We start from the raw sequence: 23869 nt of genomic DNA on the forward strand, positions 1-23869 counted from the left end.
ACTTCCCCTCATGGGCAGGTTTGGCAGACTCAGGACTGTGAACAACTGAACCACCCCTAATCCACAGAAGCATATATCCTGCCAGCAGCAACACAGACAGCAGCTGAGGCGATGTCTGCAGTCCTGTCTTCCAGTTGAATGGGGTTGTGGTGAGACGTGGAAACTGCGAGTGGCTAAAATGAACCATAAACTTTGTAGAAATTAACCATTTTGAGCTCCTGAAGAGCAGGGAGTAGTGCAATGCTTATAGATTGTAGAAGACTTTCAGATGATATGCCCAAGAAAGAAAGAGGTGGAGAACAGGTAGAGGCTGGGAGTTCAGAGCTAATAGGTAGAAAAAGACAGCTAATGGATTTGATAGTCTATTAGATTTGAAAATATTGCCGAGGGTGTGAAATATATGCTGCACAGAGGTCACCTCCAACTATAAGGACATGAACATTGGTGTATTTTCTTCATACGCTGACCAAAATGTTGAACTTGAAGGAATGCAGATAAATAGATCATGAAGTTATAAATTAAGCTCCATAAAAAGCAACTGATTCAAAACAAAATGCCTCAAAAACTGAGCTATCAGAGAATGTTTCAGGCCTCTACCTTTTCATCATTTGGACAACAGCTTCTGGTAACAACTATGATTTCATCATTTCCAGCTTCTCTAGATCCAACATTTGTTTCTTTACTTGTCTCATTACCACCCATTTCTTTGTGCCAGTAGCTCTTTTGTGTTAGAGGGCGCAATGGAACAGGCTCGTCACGCCCGACTCAACGAGGCCGTGAGATTTGCGATGCTTGGAGATCTAGTGAGATTTTGCGAGGCATCGTGATCTGTATCCCGTCTTCACTTGGCAGGGTGGAAGCGGAGACTGCTGACTGGCCTGGGCGGGATTCTCCGACCCCCCATCCGGACCGGAGAATCGCCGGGGGGCGGCGTGAATCCCACCCCGCCACCAGCTGCCAGATTCCCCGGCGCCGGTTTTGCGGCGGGGGCGGGAATCATGTGGCGCCGATCGGGGGCCGTTGGCAGTGCCCCCCCCCGGCGATCCTCCGCTCCGCGATGGGCCGAGTGGCCACCCATTTTCGGCCAGTCCCGCCGGCATAAATCAAACAAGGTCCTTACCGGCACTGGCTCTGCGGGCGGCCTGCGGAGTCCTCGGGGGGGGGTGACCTAGCCCCGGGGGGGTGCCCCCACGATGGCTTGGCCCACGATTGGGGCCCACCGATCTGCGGGCAGGCCTGTGCCATGGGGGCAAGCTTTCCCGCCGCGCCGGTCACTGTAAATGTCCACCATGGCCGGCATGGAGAAGAACCCCCCTGCACATGCGCTGGGATCACGCCAGCACACGCTGGCACTCCCGCACATGCACCAACTCGCGCCAGCCGGTGGAGGCCCTTCAGCGCCGGTTGCACGGCACCAAGCCCTTCGCCGCCGGTTGGCGCGGCACCAACTCCACCGGCGCCGGCCTAGCCCCGAAACTGCGGAGGATTCCGCACCTTCCGGGCGGCCCGACGCCGGAATGGTTCACACCACTCCGCGGCGCCGGTACGGCCCGCCCCGCCGGTTAGGGGAGAATCCCGCCCCGCCTAGCGCCCATCCAGTTGTTGAGCCGATGCGAGATTCCCCGACAATCAGGATTCCTGATCATGGCGGCGGAGAGCAGAGAATCCCGGTCTACAAACTCAAACAGCATGATTTAGGAGAATAGACAATCCATAAATCCCCCATCTAGACGGCGACTGCACAGCAAAACACTGCCATTACCCCAATGCCCTGAAATGGATTTTTTTCTTCAGATAATTCTCCAATTCCTCTTTAATAGCTTCACTTGAATCTATCTGCACCACAATCTCAGGCCGTGCATTCCAGATCCTAACCACCCTCTACATAAAATGTTTTTCAGCATTTTGGGCGGGATTCTCCCCTACCCGGCAGGGCGGGCTGTACCGGTGCCGAGGAGTGGCGTGAGCCACTCAGGCGTCGGGCTGCCCGGAATGTGCGGAATCCTCCGCACCTTCAGGGGCTAGGCCGGCGGCAGCGGGGTTGGCACCGCGCCAGCCGGTGCGGAAGGGCTTGGCGCCACGCCAACTGGCGGCGAAGGGCCTCCGCCTGCCGGCGCGAGTTGGCGCATGCACAGGAGTGCCAGCGTGTGCTGGCGTGATCCCAGCGCATGCGCAGGGGGGCACCCCCCTGTGCCAGATGCCCCCGCGCCCCCCCCCCCCCCTTGAGGACTCCACAAGCCGCCCGCAGAGCCAGGTCCCACCGGTACATACCTGGTTTGATTTACGCCAGCAGGACCGGCCGAAAACGGGCGGCCGCTCCGCCAATCGCAGACCGGTAAATCGCCGGGGGGGAGGGGGGGGCGCTGCCAGTAGCCGCTGACCGCGTGGCGCGATCCCCCCCCCGCCAAAACCCCGCCGCCGGAGAATTCGGCAGCCGGTGTCGGGGCGGCAGGGCAGGATTCACGCCGCCCCCCCCGGCGATTCTCCGGCCCGGCGGTGGGTCGGCGAATCCCGCCCTTTATTTCTGATTCTTTTGCCTTCTGTCTTATGCTCATCAGTGGGCACAGAGCCTCCCTATCTACTATGTTCATTATGTTTAATCATGACTAGAATGCATATGTGTGTGGGCATCAGGAGGAGAAACTTTGGCACTTTCTTTATATGTTCAGAAAGTAAAAGCAATCATTTGCAACATGTCCCATTGCCAGTGTCAGTGTCTTCTGGAAAGAATGGAAGAAAAATGTCAAATAAATATGAAAAGATGCAGTTGATATCTGACATTACAAACACAACAGAGAGTTCAATTTTGATGTGACTTTTAACAAAGGGATTACAGCAGCTTTCTACCTAAATCCTATATATTCCGCAAGTCCATGTTGGAAGTAACGTGAAGCCACTCAAGTAATTTTATTTTACGTTTTTAAATAAGACAATTCATTTTTAATTTAATCTATTTGTGTTGATGTAAATCTGGAGAGGTTTGCACCTCAGTAAAGTCATGTGATATGCCTGTCGCTTTTCGCTGGTGTGAATCATCTCGAAATGGGAGATGAAAGAATTTAAACTCAAAGAGATGGCATCGTCCAAAGCCCAATGTCACCGCAGCGTTGAGTCATAGTGCGAGGAAAATCTGAGCTCTGCGACATGTTGTATAGGAAGAAGAATGTCAATACTTTCTAAAAATCAAAGTTAATTTACTGCACTGTAGAGGACAATAGTGCAAAAACGACAGAACGCTGAAGAAACAGCAGCGTGTATTAAAAAGCACTTAATGTGCATTTTACCATTCCATCAAAAGGAGCAAAATCTACAACCTTGACTTAGATTTATGCTACGTTCTGTTTTAGACTGAAATGTTCTCTGAGTTCATTTTTTCATTCCTTCTTAGAGCTTTTTCAAGAGATTGATCAATGAACTGCTTGTGGTTTAAAATTTGATCAGTGGAGGTCCTGCGTTTTCAAAGTAATAACTATATTTTAACTTGAAATGTTCGTATAAGTGTTGATAGTGGATGATTCATTTTCAGAACAAATGTGAATTTCAATCTTCCAAAGTTTGGATGAATAGGACTATTTACTCACCTCTTTGCACCGTTTACTACAGTGGTGGGAGCGATTGGAAGTTTTCTTCAAAGTGAAGGTGGACAATAGTGAAACAGCCAGTGGCAGCACAATTATCAATTAACACAATGTAGCAGTTCAAAATATTCTGTAAAGGTGTGCATATTGCAACCTGACTAATGGCAACAAAAATGAGACCATTGCGTTAAAGTGCTATTGCATTCTGGTTGAAGTGTTATGGTGTTCTGTTGATATCTTTTTTATTTTCCATTCGAGTCAGTTTTCTCCCATCCTCTCCCATAACCGCCTCACCCAATGAGCCATTCATAAATTCTTCATTTACGAATCTCAATCAGAAATTGTTGTATTGCAAGGCAAGTGACGAGGCGGTGTTAAATCACAATGGTGATTTATTTAACTAAGAAGAACTTGGGGCTGGATTCTCCTGCCCTGCCCGCCGCAGGGCGAGCCGCAGAGAATGGAGAACTCCATTGACCTCGGGCGGGATTCTCCAGTCGCCGGGCAGACACAACCAGAGCATCCTACCCTTTATGTACAGAACAGTACAACTACTACACAAGTCCCGTCCCCTCGACTCCCAGGCCAACTCTGCCCAAACCCCAACAAGAAGGTCCACGCCAAAACACTTGGGGCGCGATTTAACTAAATGGGAACAAAATCCCATAGCGAGCGCATTTAGCCACATGTTTCCTGGCGATCGCAGTGCAGAGAAACATAACGCTATCGAACGGCACTCGGGTTAGATAGGGGGCCTCAACGGGGAATGCGCTGCCAAGGTCACACATAGCCCCATTTTCAGCACTGAGGAGGTCTGCTTGCCAGATGGCGTCTCGATCTCTGGAGCCCCCAATGCGACCCCCCACCACCCCACAAGCCCCAATCAATTATGAGGTCCACGGGCCCCTCCCCCCATACCTCCCCAACAACTGGGCAGGGCATCCCAAGCTCGATCGTCACTGCACGAAAAATGCCAACTTACCCTGGCAGTGGCCCTGCCAGCTGGCAGAGCCACCTGGGCACCTTGATATTCTGGCCGGGGGTGCCTTGCATGGGTGTTGGGGGGGGGGGGGTGCGGGGGTCTGGGGACCCTCCCATTGTACGTTGTGGCTTGTGGGGGCTGGGGGGTCACGTCGGGTGGCCACGGAGATTGGGGTGCCATTTAAAAATGACATCCCGATCTCTCACTATGCTGAAGAGTTCTGCCGAATGGAGCTGCTCAGTGCAGAAAACAGGGCAATGTGCGGCCTCGGCTGTGTGTTCTCTGCTGAGGCCCCTTATCTAATGTGAGTGACCTTTTATAGCCATGTGTTTCTTGGCTCTGTGAGCGCCGGGAAACATGCGGCTAAACCCGCTGACTATGAGACTTTGTTCCCTTTTGGTAAAATCGTGCCCACTATCATACATTACTGTGTAGTGCAGTGAACAGTGACCGAGGGAAAACTCTAAACAAGCTCTGTGCAGCATACGCAGCGTTATCAGTAGAATTGTAGAATCTCACAGTATAGATGTAGGCCATTTAACCAGTCACACATCAAGCCTCCTTTCATATTTTTCTCCACATATACCACCTAGTCTCATCTCACACCCGTACTTGCTCCCTTTTCTTAAGCACTCTTTTCAAGTAATTTTCCAACTCCTTTTGAAAGTCTTACAAATTCTGCTTCAGCAATGGTTTGTGACAGAGATCTCCACATTCTAACCCTCCCCTGTGAGAAGGTTTTCTTTATTAACCTCCCCATTACTTCTGCATTGAATGATCCTCCTTGTTACTATCTCGCTGGCCAACAGAAACAACCTCATCACTACCTGATCGTACTTGTGAAAACCTTGATCAGGTCACCTCTCAATTATCTCGACTCCTGTGGAGTACAGGCCTAATTTCCAAAGTCTCGTAATACCCATACAACCTCCTATTCCAGAGATCTGCTCATTGATCTGAGATGCGCTATTTCCATTGTTTTTATATATTTTTTAAATGGGGTCCCCAAAATTGTACACAATACTTTGACTGCCACCCGAGGTTTTTGAACAGGTTTGACAATATCGTCTTGATTTTGTGTTTTATGGCTCTAGATACAATAGCAAGAATTAGAAAAAGAAAGACTTGGATTTATATAGCTCCCCAGGACATGGAAAAGCACTTGACTGGCAATAAAATATTTTTAAAGTGTAGTTATTGCTGTAATGTAGGAATTCCTGCAGCCAATTTGTGCACAGCAAGCTCCCATGAACAGTAATGTGATAAAGACCCAGTAATCTGGCATTAGTTGATTGTTGATTGAAGAATCAATATTGGCCAGAACACCAAGAAGACTTCCCCTTGCCTTCTTTGAAATAATTTTCACCTGATAAAGCTTGTCTCGCCCACAGGACAGCACCAGAGCTGACAGTGAAGCACTCCCTGAGTGCGACACTTGGAGCAACACGCTCTGAGTTAGTCGGTAAGGGTGATTCCGATAGACTTATTTTTATCATTTACTCTTCATACAATGATTGATTTGGATCGCCAGCTCTCATACATTGTGAACCCTGCCCCACTCTCGCTGCCCACTCCCAACAATTCACTCTTGACCAGTTTGTCTGGTACAAACCGGTTTCTTGTTAGGTTTGGGTGGCATCGTTTAGGTACCATTTGCCCTGCCGTGCTGGAAGTACAATCGCTTTACTCATGAAGAAATTACCAGGAAGGTCACACACTTCCTGTAAATGAGAAGAAATGCAAGGTGGCCGGAAAGCTTGAAGTGGAGGGAAGAAAATCCAAGACAAAGTGGTGACTTTGCATTTTTATTTTCAACCATGTGTGCACAGCATTACGATTCCTTCAGAACATTTCTGTCACAGTCACTGCACCGAAGGATATCGGCAAGTTTCTCATTCTGCATTTGTTTCCTCAATGTTGTAAATACATTAGTGCAATCTCCCTCCTCAGCCACACACATTATCACTTCAATTTCAGACAAAGCTATAACTTCTGCTTAATCAAATGAAAATAGTTCACTGACTTTGAGAAACTCACTTCTATGTTTCACAGTTGCAGGTTGTAAATTGTTCTCCATGGTAGATTCATACAAGGTGCTTATTTGTAGCTTTTTTTGTATTTAATGATTCTCAAAATGCAAAATAAATGTATATGAAAGGAAGAAGGTGCTGAAACCATTATCCCCGAAATTACAGTGAGCATGGAAACACTGTCTGGTGCAATGTAAATCAGCAACCTGTTTCAATAAAGCAGCTGGCCAAGAGACTTCAATAACATGTGAACATCAAAATTCACACAGAATGATCCTGGGTCATTATGATTTGAATTTTGAATTGATTTGGAATCAGTGGTTGAAAGCAGATTATAAGATCCATCGTATCAGTTCTTCTGCTTCCTGTCTCCCTGAGCCCTACTGTTTCGGGGGAAGTGAAGTTGATAACCTTATCCCTCCCTCAGTTTTTAATCTCCTCTGGTGTCACAAACCTCTGAGACATCTGCACTTCCCCAGTCGGAGCATTGAACCATCCACTAAACCGTCCATAGCTAACCTCTGCCACGGCCTGCAAACCGCAAGGAGCCTCTTCACTCTCAGCAGGAAGAAACCGGCACGGTAGGTAGGGCAGCACGGTAGGGCAGCACGGTAGCATTGTGCATAGCACAATTGCTTCACAGCTCCAGGGTCCCAGGTTCGATTCCGGCTTGGGTCACTGTCTGTGCGGAGTCTGCACATCCTCCCCGTGTGCGCGTGGGTTTCCTCCGGGTGCTCTGGTTTCCTCCCACAGTCCAAAGATGTGCAGGTTAGGTGAATTGGCCATGATAAATTGCCCTTAGTGCAAAATTGCCCTTAGTGTTGGGTGGGGTTACTGGGTTATGGGGATAGGGTGGAGGTGCTCTTTCCAAGAGCCGGTGCAGACTCGATGGGTCGAATGGCGTCCTTCTGCACTGTAAATTCTATGATAATCTATGAAACCACCAGATATTCAGTGACTCATGTCCAAATCAATCCCTTTGCATCAGATATGTTCCCAAGCAAGGGCAGGTAAATAAAGTGACTGACATACTGGTCCGAGGGCCAGCTGAAGCCCAAACTAAACTGTAAATAGACACTAGTAAATACGTGCTCTGGCCACACTGAGGACTCTGTCAGATGTATGCTGATTAAATGGGGGGGGGGGGGCGCATGGTCTCAGCGGGAGGGAAGGCAATTGCCGGTGAAGATATGTGCTGATTTCTATTTGTCTTTTTAAAACTTTTTTGCACGGTTTTGTAATATGTAACTTATGAGTCGTGAGATATAAGATGTGAAAACATTTTTAAAAAATTGGCTGACATGTCAGATTCCGATATCTAATATTAATGACCTTTCTCCGTGCTTACAGATTTCCAGATAATGGGCTGCGTGCATTGTAAGGAGAAGGCATCGACCAAACCCCAGGCAGAAGATGGGGATGGGTTCTTTAATCAAAACACGAACCCACGCTATGGACCGGACCCCACCAATCAGCCCCAACCTGCAGTCTTTACAAGGATCCCTGACTTTAACAGCTTCCACGACACCACTAATACAGTGCTGACTCCTTTTGGTGGATCTGTTGGCTACCCAACCGGGTCACTTCCGACAAGAAGTGGAGGGTTGCCAGGTTAGATACCTTGCTCATAAATTTCATTCTGCATAATAATGTTGTAGACGGGACCTTCAAAAGGGCTGAGAAGTTAAACGTTGGAATGCCATTTACGCACTCCCAATACCAATTGTACAGGAAGTACAAATACCTCAGTAGTTAAAATATTTTAAAAATAAATTGAGAGTACCCAATTCATTTTTTCCAATTAAGGGGCAATTTAGCATGGCCAATCCATCTACGCTGCACATCTTTGGGTTGTGGGGGAGAAACCCAAGCAAACCCAAGCCAGAATTTCTTGCTGAACTTGCATGGGGACTTCCTGCCTGATCTTGTCTTCCTCTCTTCTCAAATACTACGGGACAATCTCTAAACTAATACTCACACGACTAGGCCACTAACCCCCATACCTCCATCAGCTTGATGCCCCAATCAGGAGGTGAGGGGGGATGACGCAGCTCAGTCTGGCCAAACAAGAAGCACCCGGAAGAAACCCACGCACACATGGGGAGAATGTGCAAACTCCACATGGACAGTGACCCAGAGCCAGGATTGAACCTGGGACCTTGGCTCCGTGAGGCAGCTGTGTTAACCACTGCGCCACCGTGCTGCCCAGTTAAAATAATGATGATAAAGTGATGGTGGGAGACTGTTGGAGAGAGAAAGAATATTCTTGGGTGGTGTAAGAATTGTCATTGTTCTGTTTTCTCAGAATTCACAATGCAATGTCCTGATTCTGAGTTGTTTTGGCGGAGGTATACTTAAATTGAACAAAAGATAGTCTCAACTATTAAATCACTCTCTTTCATGGGCCTTAATAACTTTTTTCTGATAATTGTGCCCAGCTTCCAATTTCCCTCTTCTTAGTCCTATCAGTTTCAATCTAATGAACGGATGATTGTTTCTTCCTTTAGCTGGTTCTAACTGAAGATTGTGGATCAACAATTCCTTTGGATCAGTAGCTTCCAGAGCGTATATCTGTAAAAGAATTGAGGCCAGAATTTCTTGCTGAACTTGCATGGGGACTTGCCTGCCTGATCTTGTCTTCTTCTCTTCCCAAATACTACGGGACAATCTCTAAACTAATACTCACACGACTAGGTCACAAACCCCCATACATCCATCAGCTTGATGCCCCAATCAGGAGGTGAGGGGGGATGACGCAGCTCAGTCTGGCCAAACAAGAAGCAGCCAATTCAAGATCAAATCTAGGATTAACAGTAAGGCTCAGGGCGGGGGATCATAGAATTCATAGAACTTACAGTACAGAAGGAGGCCATTCGGCCCATCGAGTCTGCACCAGCTCTTGGAAAGGGCACCCTACCCAAGCCCACACTTCCAATCTATTCCCATAACCCAGTAACACCACCCAACACTAAGGGCAATTTTGGACACTGAGGGCAATTTAGCATGACCAATCCACCTAACCTGCACATCTTTGGATTGTGGGAGGAAACCGGAGCACCCGGAGGAAACCCACGCACACACGGGGAAAATGTGCAGACTCCGCACAGACAGTGACCCAAGCCGGAATCGAACCTGGGACCCTGGAGCTGTGAAGCAATTATGCTAACCACTATGCTACCGTGCTGCAGGAACATAGGAATTAGGAGCAGAAGTAGGCAATTCAGCCCTTCGAGCCTGCTCCGCCATTCAATCACGTCATGGCTGATCTCTTCCTGGTCTCAAATCCACCTCCCTGCCTGTTCCCCATATCCCTTTTTAACCGATTTTTATATCAGAAATATATCCATCTCCTTCTTAAAACCATTTTAATGGCTCAGATTCCACTGCACTATGGAGCAGCGAGTTCTACAAATTCAGCACCCTCTGCTCATCTCAGCTTTAAATCTCCGCCTCTCCACCTATATCTGAGACCTCTTGTTCTAGATTGCCCCACAAGGGGGAACATTTGGAGCTGGATTCTCTGCTGGCGAGATTCTCCGTTGCACTCACGCCCGGGCATTCCCCACAATGGGCAACCCCATTGGCCGGCTGGCGGGGTGGAGAATCCCGCCCTTGGTCTGCATTTACTTTATCAATCTCTTTTAGTATTTTATATACCTCGATCCGATTCCCTCCCATTCTTCGAAACTCCAGTCTTGTTTGGCCAGACTGAGCTGTGTCATCCCCCCTCACCCCCTTTACTGGCAGCCCAAATTGTTCAATGATTCCCCATTGCTGAAGCTGACCTGGTTATCATAGGATGAACAACAATAAAAGCATTAAAGTGAAAGCACTAGTAGGTAAATGGAGGAATGGAGTTGGACAAGCTTGGTCTCGTTGATTGTGCAATAGGTGTTAGTACCTTCTCACTGGCATACCCCATAGTAAAATGTCAATTGATCTTTCAATGGTATTTTCAGTTCTGCTTCTGACTTATGTGAGGCAAGTGTACCTTCCTCATTGATGTACCATTAATAATGACAGAAAATGAGTTGAGAGTGAAACTGTGGCTTTAATTAGCTTAAAGATACCTGCTGGCAACCGGCCCCAGACTGAAGGCAGGGCCGGAGGTTGGCCACCTCTATACCTGAGCCGAGGGGAGGAGCCACAGGCGGAGCCAGCAGGGGCAAGCCAGGGCATGTTACATACAGCAGGTATACAATACAGTGGTTTACCACATTCCACCCCTGTTAAAAAGGAGTCCGCCAGGGGTGAAATGGACGGTTGATTTAAATATCGAGTCTGTCAGGGGCTTTGACTTTCCGCTGTGACCGCTGCAGTCCCGGCTGTGGTGTGGGTACTGGTGTCGGATGAAGTGTTGAGGCCTGTGTCTCGTCTTCTGCGTCACCAAGTAGTTGAGTGCCTGGCGCCGGACCCTGAGGCTCTGGCGTGCCATGCATTGGGACTAGCGGAGTATGCCGTGGCCCTGGTGCACCATGGGTAGCAATGAAGGGAGAAGGTGTAGGGTCGGGGGTAGTGGTGATGGTTGCTAGGGAACCTGCGGGTGCCAAATCCCGAAGGGAGACTGTGTCCTCCCGCCCGTCATTGTGTGCCACGTAGGCATATTGGGGGTTAGCATGGAGGAGACGGACCCTTTCGACCAAGGGATCCGACTTATGACTCCTCGCATGCTTCCGGAGGAGGATGGACCCTGGGACCTTCAGCCAGGACGGGAACGAGACCCCTGAGGTGGACTTCCTGGGGAAGATAAATATTCTCTCATGAGGGGTCACATTGGTGGCGGTACACAAGAGCGACCAGATGGAGTGGAGTGCATCGGGAAGGACCTCCTGCCAGTGGGAGACAGGGAGATTTCTAGACCGTAGGGCCAGAAGGACAGCCTTCCAGACCGTCGCGTTCTCCCTCTCCATCTGTCCGTTCCCCCGGGGGTTGTAGCTGGTAGTCCTGCTTGAGGCGATGCCCTTGGGAAGCAGGTACTGACGCAGCTCATCACTCGTGAAGGAGGAACCCCGGTCACTATGGATGGAGTTGGGGAAACCGAACAAGGTGAAGAGGCCGTGCAGGGCCTTGATGACTGTGGCAGAGGTCATGTCAGGGCATGGGATGGCAAAAGGGAAACGTGAGTACTCATCAATGATGTTGAGGACGTACACGTTACGGTCAGTGGAGGGGAGGGGCCCTTTGAAATCGACGCTGAGGCGCTCAAAGGGCCGGAAGGCCTTTACCAGGTGTGCTCTGGCCGATAGAAGTGTGGTTTGCACTCCGCGCAGACCTGGCAGTCCCTGGTCATGGTCCTGACCTCCTCGATGGAATAAGGCAGGTTACTGGCCTTGTGAAAGTGGAAAAACCGGGTGACCCCCGGGTGACAGAGGTCATTGTGGAGGGCCCGAAGTCGGTCTACTTGTGCGCTGGCACATGTACCGTGGGATAGGGCATCTGGGGGTTCATTGAGCTTCCCAGGTCGATTCAAGATATCATAATTATAGGTGGAGAGTTCGATCCTCCACCTTAGGATCTTGTCATTCTTGATCTTGCCCCGCTGTGTATTATTAAACATGAAGGCAACCGACCGTTGGTCAGTGAGGAGAGTGAATCACCTGCCGGCCAGGTAATGCCTCCAATGTCGCACAGCTTCCACAATGGCTTGGGCTTCCTTTTCGACGGATGAGTGTCGAATTTCGGAGCTCTGGAGGGTTTGGGAGAAAAAAGCCACGGGTCTGCCCGCCTGGTTGAGGACAGCGGCCAGGGCAAAGTCAGACACATCGCTCTCCACCTGGAATGGGATGGACTCGTCTACTGCGTGCATTATGGCCTTGGCAATATCCGCTTTGATGCAGTTGAAGACCAGGTGGGCCTCAGCCGTCAGGGGGAAAAGGGTGGATTTAATGAGTGGACGGGCCTTGTCCGCATAATTGGGGACCCACTGGGCAGAACCCCAGGCATGTCTTCAGGGCCTTGGGGCAGTGGGGGAGGGGGAGTTCCAGGAGGGGGCGCATGCGGTCGGGGTCGGGCCCTAGGACTCCGTTTTCCACAACGTAGCCAAGGATGGCTAGGCGGGTTGTGCGGAAAATGCATTTCTCCTAATCGTACGTGAGGTTAAGGAGCTTGGCGGTGTGGAGGAATTTTTGGAGGTTAGCGTCATGGTCCTGCTGGTCATAGCCGCAGATGGTGACATTATCCAGATACGGAAACGTGGCCCGCAGCTCGTACTAGTCAACCATTCGGTCCATCTCTCGTTGGAAGACCGAGACCCCATTGGTGATGCCGAAGGGGACCCTGAGGAAGTGATAGAGGTGCATCTGCCTCGAAGACCGTGTATTGGCGGTCCTCCGGGCGGAAGACTCGGTACTGCGCAATCTGATTGACCATGTCAGATATGCGGGGGGGGGGGGGGGGGGGAGGGTACGCATCGAGCTGCGAGTACCGGTTGATAGTCTGACTGCAGTCGATGACCAACCGGTGCTTCTCCCCAGTCTTGATGACCACCATTTGGGCTCTCCAGGGGCTAGTACTGGGCATCTATGATCCCTTCCCGCAGGAGTCGCTGGACCTCCGACCTGATAAAGGCCTTGTCCCGAGCACTGTATCGTCTGCTCCTAGTGGCGACGGGCTTACAGTCCGGTGTGAGGTTAGCGAAGAGCGGGGGTGGGGCGATCTTAAGGGACGAGAGGCTACGGACGGTGAGGGGGGGCAGGAGTCCATTGAACTCCAAGGTAACACTTTTGAGATGGCACTGGAAATCGAGCCCCAGTAGCATGGCAGCGCAGAGTTGTGGGAGGCTATAGAATTTGAAGTTTTTGTACTCAACGTCCCATACTGTAAGGGTTGCAACACAGTACCCACGGAGTGCCACGGTATGCAATTCGGAAGCCAGGGAGATTTTCTGGGTCGCGGGTAAGATTGGGAGGGAGCGGCGCCGTACCGTATCTGGATGAATGAAACTCTCTGTGCTCCCGAAGTCGAAAAGGCAGGTCGTTTCGTGGCCATTGAACCGGACGGCCATCATGGAGTTGGCGAGGTGATGCGATCGAGACTGGTCGAAGGTGATGGAGGCGAGCTGCAGAAGGTGGGCGGGCTGATCGAGGATAGCGGAGGCCAGCTTACGATCGGGTGAGCAGGGGTTCGGGAGGTGGCGGGGTGATTCAAAGATGGCGGCCCCCAGGGGTCGCACGTGGCAAGTGGCGGTGAAGATGGCCGCCTCCACGGGCTACACGCAGTGCTGCTGGGTTTAAAAACAGGACGGGCCTGGCAGACTTTAGCGAAATGGCCCTTCTTTCCGCACCCGTTGCAGGTCGCGCTCCTCGCTGGGCAGCGTTGTCTGGGGTGCTTACCCTGGCCACAGAAGTAGCACTTTGGGGCTCCGGAATTGGCGGGTTTCTGCGCGGCACAGGCTTGCAGCGCCCCCTGGGTCGGGTGATGGCGGCGCCCACGACGTCCACGAGGGTGCTGCCTGATCGGAGGTGTAGGCATCCATGTTGTGGAGGGCCACTTCTAACAAGTCCGAAACCTGTACTGTCTCTTGGAGGTCGAGTGTACCCCTTTCTAGTAGGCGCTGGCGGGTGTAATTTAACTTTATGCCTGCGACATTGGCGTCCCGGATCAACAACTCCGTGTGCTCGACAACCGATACCGCCGTACAATTGCAGTTCCAACGAGTACCCGCAATGCGCGCAGAAATTCAGCTTGCGATTCTCCAGGGTGCTGCCGCCTCATGGCAAGGAGATGCCTAGCGTACACCTCGTTGACTTTCCTGACATACTGTCCTTTCAACAGTGTTATCGCATCCGCGTACGAGGCAGCGTCCCTGATAATAAGGTTTACTTGCGGGCTCACCCGGGAGTTGAGAATTCGCAGCTTGTGGGTCTCGGCGACGTTGATGGCGGAGGATTCGATGTAGGATTCGAAGCAGCGTAGCCAGTGTTCGAACGTGATAGTGGCGTCGGCTGCTTGGGGGTTCAGCTCCAGGCGATCAGGTTTGAGTGATTGGTCCATCTTAAAACTTTAAGCTAATTAAATTGATGTACCATCAATAACAACAGAAGATGAGTTGAGAGTGAAACTGTGGCTTTAATTAGCTTAAAGGTATCTGCTAGCAGCCAGCCCCAGAATGAAGGCAGGGCCGGAGGTTGGCCACCTTTATACCTGAGCCCGAGGGGAGGAGCCACAGGTGGAGCCAGCAGGGGCAAGCCCGGGCATGTTACATCCAGCAGGTATAATACAATACAGTGGTTTACCACAATCATACAGGCATGATTTACCAGACCAGGTGCAACTAGATCCCGCCAGACAAACCTTTAGAAATGAAATGGTCTCGTGTCCACAGAGTTCTCAAGCAGGCTGTTGACACCTTCTCGAGGACAATGTGGGATGGGCAATAAATGCTGATCTTCCCATCAACACTCACATCCCACAAATTAATAAGTAGAAGTTCAAGCTTTTTTCCTCTTGTATTGGATCCATTCAGCTGCTCTGTACCCACCTGAACTGTCGCTTTCATCAGGACTAAACATTTTCTGAGTTTCAACAGTGCGAGGTTTTACTCGTTCAGTTAAAAGCTACAATTGTTACAGAGCGTGCTTTGTGTAGAAGAAAATAATCAGGTGGCCTATTCCAGACAGCAGCTATCGACACTGGGCCCGATATTGAAGAATTGTACTGATTGGAACTGGCCTGGGTTCCTGTCCAGTGACTTTGCTTTGCTCCCAAATGCTTAGCTTTTTAAATTTCAAGGTAACATTTTCTCCATGCACAGGCCTTACAGAGAATGGCTAACCTTCACCTAACCTTCATAGAATCCCTACAGTGCAGAAGACCATTCAGCCCATCGAGTCTGCACCGGCCCTCGGAAAAGCACCCTACCGAAGCACAAGCCTCCATCCTATCCCCATCACCCAGCAAACCCACAAAACATTTGGACATTAAAGGGCAGTTCAGCATGTCCAATCCACCTAACCTGCAGCTCTCCAGACGGTGGTAGGAAACCAGAGCACTCGAAGAAAACCCAAGCAGACAAGGGACGAAAGTGCAAATCCACACAGACAGTCACCTGAGGCCAGAATTGAACCAGGGTCCCTGGGGCCTGTGGCTGTGCGATTTGTTTTCTGGCAGTTTCTGTTACCTGAATTAGTTGCAATGTCTGTTTGCAGGATCATTGGGCAACACCATTGAGGATTGATATTTGCAACGTGAATTCAAAACCTTTCCATTATCTATATCTGAGTAAATGAGCTATGGGACAAGATGGGAATATATGCAAATTCATTCATGTCTCATTATGCTCTTGGCAGTGGTTATATGAGTTCTTGAGGCTTTTCCTACTTAGTATAGTGGTTAACCATTATTTTTGGGTGTTTTAATCCCAGGAATATTTGTTTTGTTGCAGACAGTGAGTATGTGGACCATTTCCCATCACTAAACAGGATTTAAAAGTTTGTTAATCACTGATAACCTAAATAAGCAGCTGGATAAACAGGAATGTGGCAACAATTAAAAAATAAAAATATGTCAGGCAAAGATAGAAAATAATCTAATTCATCACTGCCCTGATCACACTGTTTCCACTTTTACAGATTTTATTAATTATTAATTTTCCCAATTAATCCACTTCTGTAGTCGATTCCAGCAGAGAAATATTCAAAGATCTGTGGTTGGACAAGCAAAATCCATTGCTGTGTGATTTGGGGCAAGAGCCTTTTTATAAACACATTTCCCTTTAACAAAAAATCTTACACAGGATGTAGTTTCTGGCCACAACCCTAACTTCCTGTTTCATGCTTTTGTGTCAACTTTCTTCAATCAGTTTTTCTCTTTTGGCTGTTCTGCTTGTTGTTGAGTGGCCTGGCCCCTAATGTGGAGCATCTTGCTGAAGTGTGTCACCCCCAACTTTCTTTCTACCTTGCAAAGAAAATCACCCATTGGAAAAAATAGATCTCCAACTTAAAAAAACACTTAGAAACGATAGCCACTACCAGCCTCACAACAATCTTTCCCCTCTTGGTGGTGACAAAATAATCTCCCTCAACTTACTAACCAACCTCAGTTTTAACAAAAAAGGCAAAATAAGATATCTCTGAATAGAATTAATCATCGATTGGGGGCTGGTGGTGTGTCCTCACTATCAAGAATACAGTGCCAACAGCCCAAATCTTCCTGTCTTTGGATGGTCATACTCCAGACGTACCCCTGGAAGATGCACTGGGGGACCCCTGGGAAGTTCCAATGCAAGGCCTCCAGAATTGACCAGGACATTTCAGTTTCTGATGGTCAATCGCTGTGTCCAGAACCCTCTGAAAAAGTTCTGAGTTCGTCAGAGACTCCTGGTTTACTCACCTGGATAGGTACCCAGGAAATGTTAGGCAGAAAAATAAATTGTATCTATCAATTGGCTAACTACGCAACTGATGGCACCACCCCGACTCTCCCTGACACTCTGAGACCCCTGACCGTCATCTCCCTCCTGACCTGATCTGACCCAACGTCACCACCCTACCCACCCTACAACCCCACCCACTTTGCCAGCCTACCATTCTGCCACCCTATCCCACTGGCACCTTTTCCACCCAATGGTGATTGTGACTCCCCAGAAGATTTGACCAAATAAAGAGTATAACTTCTTGATAGATAAACACCCTGATGATTGTAAAGGTCAGTGCATGACAAATGTTGTCCCCCACAAACATCGTATAACTATATTCCTGGGTGGATGAGATGCCTCTGTGATTCTCTGATATTGTCAATCCTTCTATCTCTCACGTCTTGCCTCTTCACTGACATGGCACTATAACTCAAAACCTTTCTCACCTTCCATTCTTCATTTCACTACTTGTGCCTGTCAGTGGCCAGAGTTTCAATGACCATGCTGCATTCTTTCATAGGAACAGCAGGAGGCCATTCAGCCCCTTGTGCCGTTCTGCTTCTCAGTTACTTCATGGCTGACCACCATCTACCCAACTTGGTTCCATAACCATTAATCCCCTCACACAACAAAAGTCGAACAACCTGAATTCTGAAAATTGACCCCAACCTCAACAGTTTTGGGGGGAGAGAGTTCCAGATTTCCATGACTCATTCCGTGAAAAATTGCTTCCTGAAATCAGCCCAAAGCAACCTCACTCAGCTTTTAGTATATTGTCCCTTTCTTCCGGATTCTTTCACCGGAGGACACGATTCTATCTCCATGTGCGTTTCAAATCCTGTATTCATCTTGAACAATTCAATTAGGACATCTCCTAATCTCTGTTCACGGGAATACATGCCTTGTCGATACAACCATGTCTTCATAATTAAAACCTTTAGCACCATGAATCATCAAGTGATTCTTCAGTGTCCTTGTTATCTGACCTGCCATTTTCAGCCATTCGCTTGATTTGATGTCCAATCTAAGGAGAATGAGCAATGATCATTGTGATGATCAACAACACCAAACTATATTTATATTGTGTTGTTAATTTGGGAAAATATCCCAAGGTGCTTCACAGGAGTGTGAGCAAACAAACATTGACACCAAGCAGGTAACCATAAGGAGCAACTTAACCCCCCCCCTCTCAGTATAGGAGCTCAGGCTCCTGTCAATGGTGGAGAGATGGAAATCAGAGGCTGTTAGGAGATGAGAAATAGAGGAGTGTAGAGATTTTGGTATGGATGGGTTAGAAAGAAGAGTCTCTTTAGATGATATAAAGTTGGGTGGGAGGGTGAGCTGTGAGGTGGATGCAGAGATACTTCAGCGGGATCTGGACAGGCTGAGTGAATGGGCACATGAATGGCAGATGCAGTATAATGGGGATAAATGTGAGGTTATCTGCTTCGGTAGCCAAAATAGGAAGGCAGATTATTATTTGAATGGGTGTAAATTGAGAGAGGTGGACGCTCAGCGAGACCTTGGTGTCCTCGTGCATCAGTCTCTGAAAGTAAGTGTACAGGTACAGCTGGCAGTAAAGAAGGCAAATGGTATGTTGGCCTTCATAGCGAGAGGATTTGAGTATAGGAATAGGGATGTTTTACTGCAATTGTAAAGGGCATTGGTGATGCCACACCTGGAGTATTGTGTGCAGTTTTGGTGTCCTTATCTGTGGAAGGATGTTCTTGCTGTGGAGCGAGTGTGTCGAAGGTTCACCAGGCGGATTCCTGGGATGGCGGGACTGTCATATGAGGAGAGTCAGTTAGGATTATATTCATGAGTTTAGAACAGTGAGAGGGAATCTCATAGAAACTTATGAAATTCTAACAGAATTAAACTGGGGAGATTTGTTCTCGATGGTGGGGGCATCCAGAACTAGCAGTCATAGTTTGAGGATAAGGGGCGAGATTCTCCGACCCCCCGCCGGGTCGGAGAATCTCCGGGGGCTGGCGTGAATCCTGCCCCTGCCGGTTGCCGAAGTCTCCGGCACCGGAGATTCGGCGGGGGCGGGAATCGCGCCGCGCCGGTTGGTGGGCCCCCCCGCTCGATTCTCTGGCCCGGATGGGCCGAAGTCCCGCCGCTAAAATGCCTGTCCCGCCGGCGTAAATTAAACCACCTACCTTACTGACGGGACAAGGCGGCGCGGGCGGGCTCCGGGGTCCTGGGGGGGGGCGCGGGGCGATCTGGCCCCGGGGGGTGCCCCCACAGTGGCCTGGCCCGCGATCAGGGTCCACCGATCCGCGGGCGGACCTGTGCCGTGGGGGCACTCTTTCCCTTCCGCCTCCGCCATGGTGGAGGCAGAAGAGACTCCCTCCACTGCGCATGCGTGGGAAGCTGTCAGCGGCCGCTGACACTCCCGCGCATGCGCCGCCCGGAGATGTCATTTCCGTGCCAGCTGGCAGGGCACCAAAGGCCTTTTCCGCCAGCTGGCGGGGCAGAAATTCGTCCGGCGCGGGCCTAGCCCCTCAAGGTTGGGGCTCGGCCCCCAAAGATGTGGAGGATTCCGCACCTTTGGGGCAGCGCGATGCCCGTCTGATTTGTGCCGTTTTGGGCGCCAGTCGGCGGACATCGCGCCGTTTCCGGATAATTTCGCCCCAGGAGTAGACCTTTTAGGACTGAGGTGAGGAGAAATTTCTTCACCCAGAGAGTGGTGAACCTGTGGAATTCATTGCAGAAAATAGTTGAGGCCAAAACATTGTGTAATTTCCAGAAGGAATTAGATATAACTCGTGGGGCCAAAGGGATCAAAGTTATAATGGGGGTAAGGCAGGATCAGGGTATAGAATTTGATGATCAAACACAACAAAACAAAGAACAAAGAAATGTACAGCACAGGAACAGGCCCTTCGGCCCTCCAAGCCCGTGCCGACCATAATGAATGGCGGAGCAGGCTCGAAGGGCCGAATGGCCTCCTGCTTCTATTTCTATGTTAACTGGAGGGTCATTTTGAGCAATTTACCCTGCATTCTAACACCTGTAAACAAGATTCACAACAGCCATTGCTACTGGAACAAGGGCGAGATTTCAACTAAGCAAAATTGTAAATCTGTTTATGAAGGAAATGTGCCTTGCAGCTCGGCACACAAAAATAATTTTCCCACAGGTTCTTTTCTCACAGAATATGGAGGTGTTAAAGTACAATGAAATCTCTAGGAATTTGCTTGTTTCCTAGTTTGCTGCTGTTGACTCTCTTTTGTGTTTGATTGATACAGGAGGTGTGACCCTGTTTATCGCTCTGTATGATTACGATGCCAGGACAGAGGATGACCTCACCTTCAGGAAAGGAGAGAAGTTCCACGTAATCAATAGCTCGTAAGTAGTGGAGACAAAGTTGGTTGTCAATGGGGACAAGTGCTCAAATCACAAAGGGTAAATGTCTCCCCATGTGTGCAGAATTCCCGCTGTCCTTTCTTGATTAATAAGAAGATCGGGGGTTATGCGGAGAAGGCAGGAGAATGGGAATGAGAAACATATCATCCATGATTGAATGGCGGAGCAGACTCAATGGGCCGAATGGCCTAATTCTGCTCCTATGTCTTATGGTCTTATCCAACCACAAAGCAGAGAACCTGCAGTAACATGTCACTGACTAACTAAGAGCAGACAGTGCGGAAAGGCAGTTGTCATGAGAATTAATCACTGACGTTGACACAGAAATTCGGGTGACTGACGGGTACAAGATTTTTGGCCTTGACTTCATGTTTTGGCTTTGTATTTTGGCAGGAGGAATGCAGCAATCTGTAGGGTTGAGGTTCTCTGATTGTAACACCATGGACGTTCTGTTGGATTCTAATATTAACATTGTATGAAACGTTTTAATTTCATTAAATTTGTGCTGTTTTGGAATCCCAAAAGCAGCGGGTTTTGCTGGAACGGGCTAAAGCCGATTACTTTTGCTGCTGTTTCTTTTGTATTTCATTGAATCTCAATTCCAGACAATTCTTGCAGCTCAAATTTAAAATCAGGATTCACAATGACACTGTGTTTGCCACGAGTCGATTTGTGGATCCTGGCACCTTGGAACAGACCAGTAACAGCCAAAGTGAGGAGGAAATTCTTTTATTACATTCCTGTATCATCTTTTATTACGCTTCTCTGTGTGTTTTGATATACTACGGAGTGTAATATGTGTTACTCAAACCTTGGATACTGATGAGGTCTTCTGAATCTCGATGAAGAAGACTCGAACTCGTCCAGTAGTAACAAAAGGTTTATTGAGTAACTATAACTATAATTGCATGAGTTCTTCACTTTAACATTGATACTAGTGATAAGGTTAACAAGATCTAACTACAGTAACTATGCTTGACTACACTAACCATCTGAGCTAATCTGATACTCCTGTCCTGGTCACCGTATATCCAAAAGAGAGAGAGAGACACACAATGTGGTCTGAGTCCTCTAGTGATCATCTGGTGCTACTGATTACCCATGAACCCCTTAGGTACATCCACATACAGAGATCACTACAGAAATAGCAAACACACTTGTGCTTGCATTGTTTGGTTGCTTTCCCTCCACATTGTATTGTTATTTGCATCAGCTTCTGCAGCACTCTGTCAAATAAATTGAACTTTCCTTCTGATTTTCACATTGAATCCACTTTCTAGACATCAATGATATTACATTTAGCAATGTCACCATTTACCAGAATCATTAAGGCTGCATAATCAACCAATTTAAAAAAGTGTGGGCTTTTGCTGCCCCCTGGTGGCTTCACTTTGCACTCTTCCACGATAGGACAGAAGTATCTTGTAGCCCAGATTCTGCTGGGAAAATGACAGCATGTGAACAGCACAAAATGTACAAATTGGCTAGAAATATGTTGCAAGGAAGTGATAACCGATAAATTGCAAATCGCTGGAAGTTGCAGGGCAACTTGCTCTGCCGTCTTGTTAGCCTTTTAAAAATAAATACACCTTGCCCTTAACCTCACTGCAAGTTTCACGGGCTTGCTGTATTTATACATTAGTTACATATTAAACTCACCACGAAAGTGAAGTCATCAAATGTGCAAGTACCCTTTTCATGATAAGTGTTGGTGCCTGACAGTCAACCCCTCTGGCCCCATTCTCACTGGAACGACGGTGGTTGAGAGGTGACCTGATAGAGGTCTAGGTTATGAGTGGCTTGAACAGAGTGGATAGTCAGATGCTCTTTCCTAGGATAGGGGAGTCAAGTACTAGGGGACATAGGTTTAAAGTGCATGGGGAAAAGTTTAGAACAGATGTGCGAGGCAGGTTTTTTACACAGAAGATGGTAAATATATGGACGCGCTGCCTGGGGAGGTGGTGGGAGCAGGTACAATAGCGGCATTTAAGGGGCATCTAGACAAATATATGAATAGGGGGGAATGGAAGGATATAGACTCCGTAAGTGCATTCTTTTTTAGTTTAGGCAGGTACCATGGCCAGTGCAGGCTTGGAGGGCCGAAGGGCCTGTTCCTGTGCTGTATTGTTCTTTTTTCTTTTTTCTTTGTGGCTGTGAATTGAATTGACTTCAATTCACCTGTCTTCTCTCTCATTCCTCAGTCTTCCTCAGTCATTCAGTCTCATTGATTACGGGAATTAGCTGTTGGTCATGTTGTTCACCAAGGCCCCAGATGCTCCATTGTCCTCAGTCTGCTTTAACCTAGTTTCTGATTTTCTTAACATTGCGATAGTTGAGTTCTCTTTGGGTGTAATCTAATTCTGAGATTTATATCCTGGAGTTCGATTAATCCTGAAGGGAATGATAATAATAATCACTTATTGTCACAAGTAGGCTTCAATGAAGTCACTGTGAAAAGCCCCTAGTCGCCACATTCCAGCGCCTGTTCGGGGAGGCCGGTATGGGATCATTCCTAAGCGGACAGTGAGCAGGACAGAAAATCTCAATGGTGGAATCCAGTCCAGAATCCTACCGACTGTTTTGTTGCTCAGTGAGTTTCTGTTGGCTCACAATGGCTTTCCCGATATTTTTTATTGTCAGTGGTGTAACACTGATGTTCCTTGGATATTCCACCCTGTACTGGAGATCTATCTTCTTTTTATTCAGACAGTTTCATCAAGGATGGGCATTTCTTTGATTTTCACCTGTCATTTTCCTGTCCATCTGGACATTTTGGAGCTCCCATCAGCTGCTTCTCTTAACCCCAGAGTTAAAATTCACTGCTGCTTTTCCTCCACCATCTCACCTGATTGACATGAAGAAACTGGGGTGTGCTCTTGGATCTGGTCTGTGAGTAGTTGCCGCTCGTGCAGACTCCGTGTGGGGTCCATTCTGTACAGTGCCCACACAGGCCTGGAGATTTCTGCCAGTGTAATTTAGATGGTGTGAATGGTTGACAGCGACATCCACAATTAACACCATAAAAAAGACAAGGGAAAAGAGTTAACAAACCTCTGGTATAGACTGATAAGTATATTCATTCCTGAGCTTTCCAACCCCATCATGTACTCACAAATCCAATTGTTGTTAAAAACATAGGAACAGGAGGAGGCCCTCTAGCCTGTTCCACCACTCGAGGATCGTGTGACCTAACCCCACAGGTCTGCTTTTGCCCCATTACCCTTAATAGATTTGGATAATAAAAATCTATCAATTGCAGTTTTAAAATTAACAATTGATCGAGCACCAATTGACATTTGCAGAAGAAAGATAATTGTGAAGGAGCGTTTCTTAACGTCGCTCCTGAACGTCTGGCTCAAATATTTAACTCTGGTCCAGCTCCAGGGGCGAAATTCTCCCCCAACGGCGCGATGTCCGCCGACTGGCGCCAAAAACGGCGCCAATCAGACGGGCATCGCGCCGGCCCAAAGGTGCGGAATGCTCCGCATCTTTGGGGGCCGAGCCCCAACATTGAGGGGCTAGGCCGGCGTCGGAGGGATTTCCGCCCCGCCAG

The 23869-nt window shown here is 48.6% G+C and overlaps 1 protein-coding gene across 8 annotated transcripts in view; it reads left to right on the top strand.

The window, feature by feature from the left end:
* The window catches only part of LOC140411434 (tyrosine-protein kinase Fyn-like), a 461382-nt gene that overhangs the window by 359948 nt on the left and 77565 nt on the right, over positions 1-23869 (top strand). For all 8 annotated transcript variants that reach the window (XM_072500549.1, XM_072500558.1, XM_072500552.1 and 5 more), the window contains 2 exons: positions 7941-8201; positions 20199-20298. In XM_072500549.1, the coding sequence (XP_072356650.1) occupies positions 7952-8201; positions 20199-20298 (350 nt within the window). In that variant the 5' untranslated portion in view covers positions 7941-7951. The remainder of the gene's footprint in view (positions 1-7940; positions 8202-20198; positions 20299-23869) is intronic.

Source organism: Scyliorhinus torazame, chromosome 1, assembly GCF_047496885.1.
Source record: "Scyliorhinus torazame isolate Kashiwa2021f chromosome 1, sScyTor2.1, whole genome shotgun sequence".
NCBI lineage: Eukaryota > Metazoa > Chordata > Chondrichthyes > Carcharhiniformes > Scyliorhinidae > Scyliorhinus > Scyliorhinus torazame.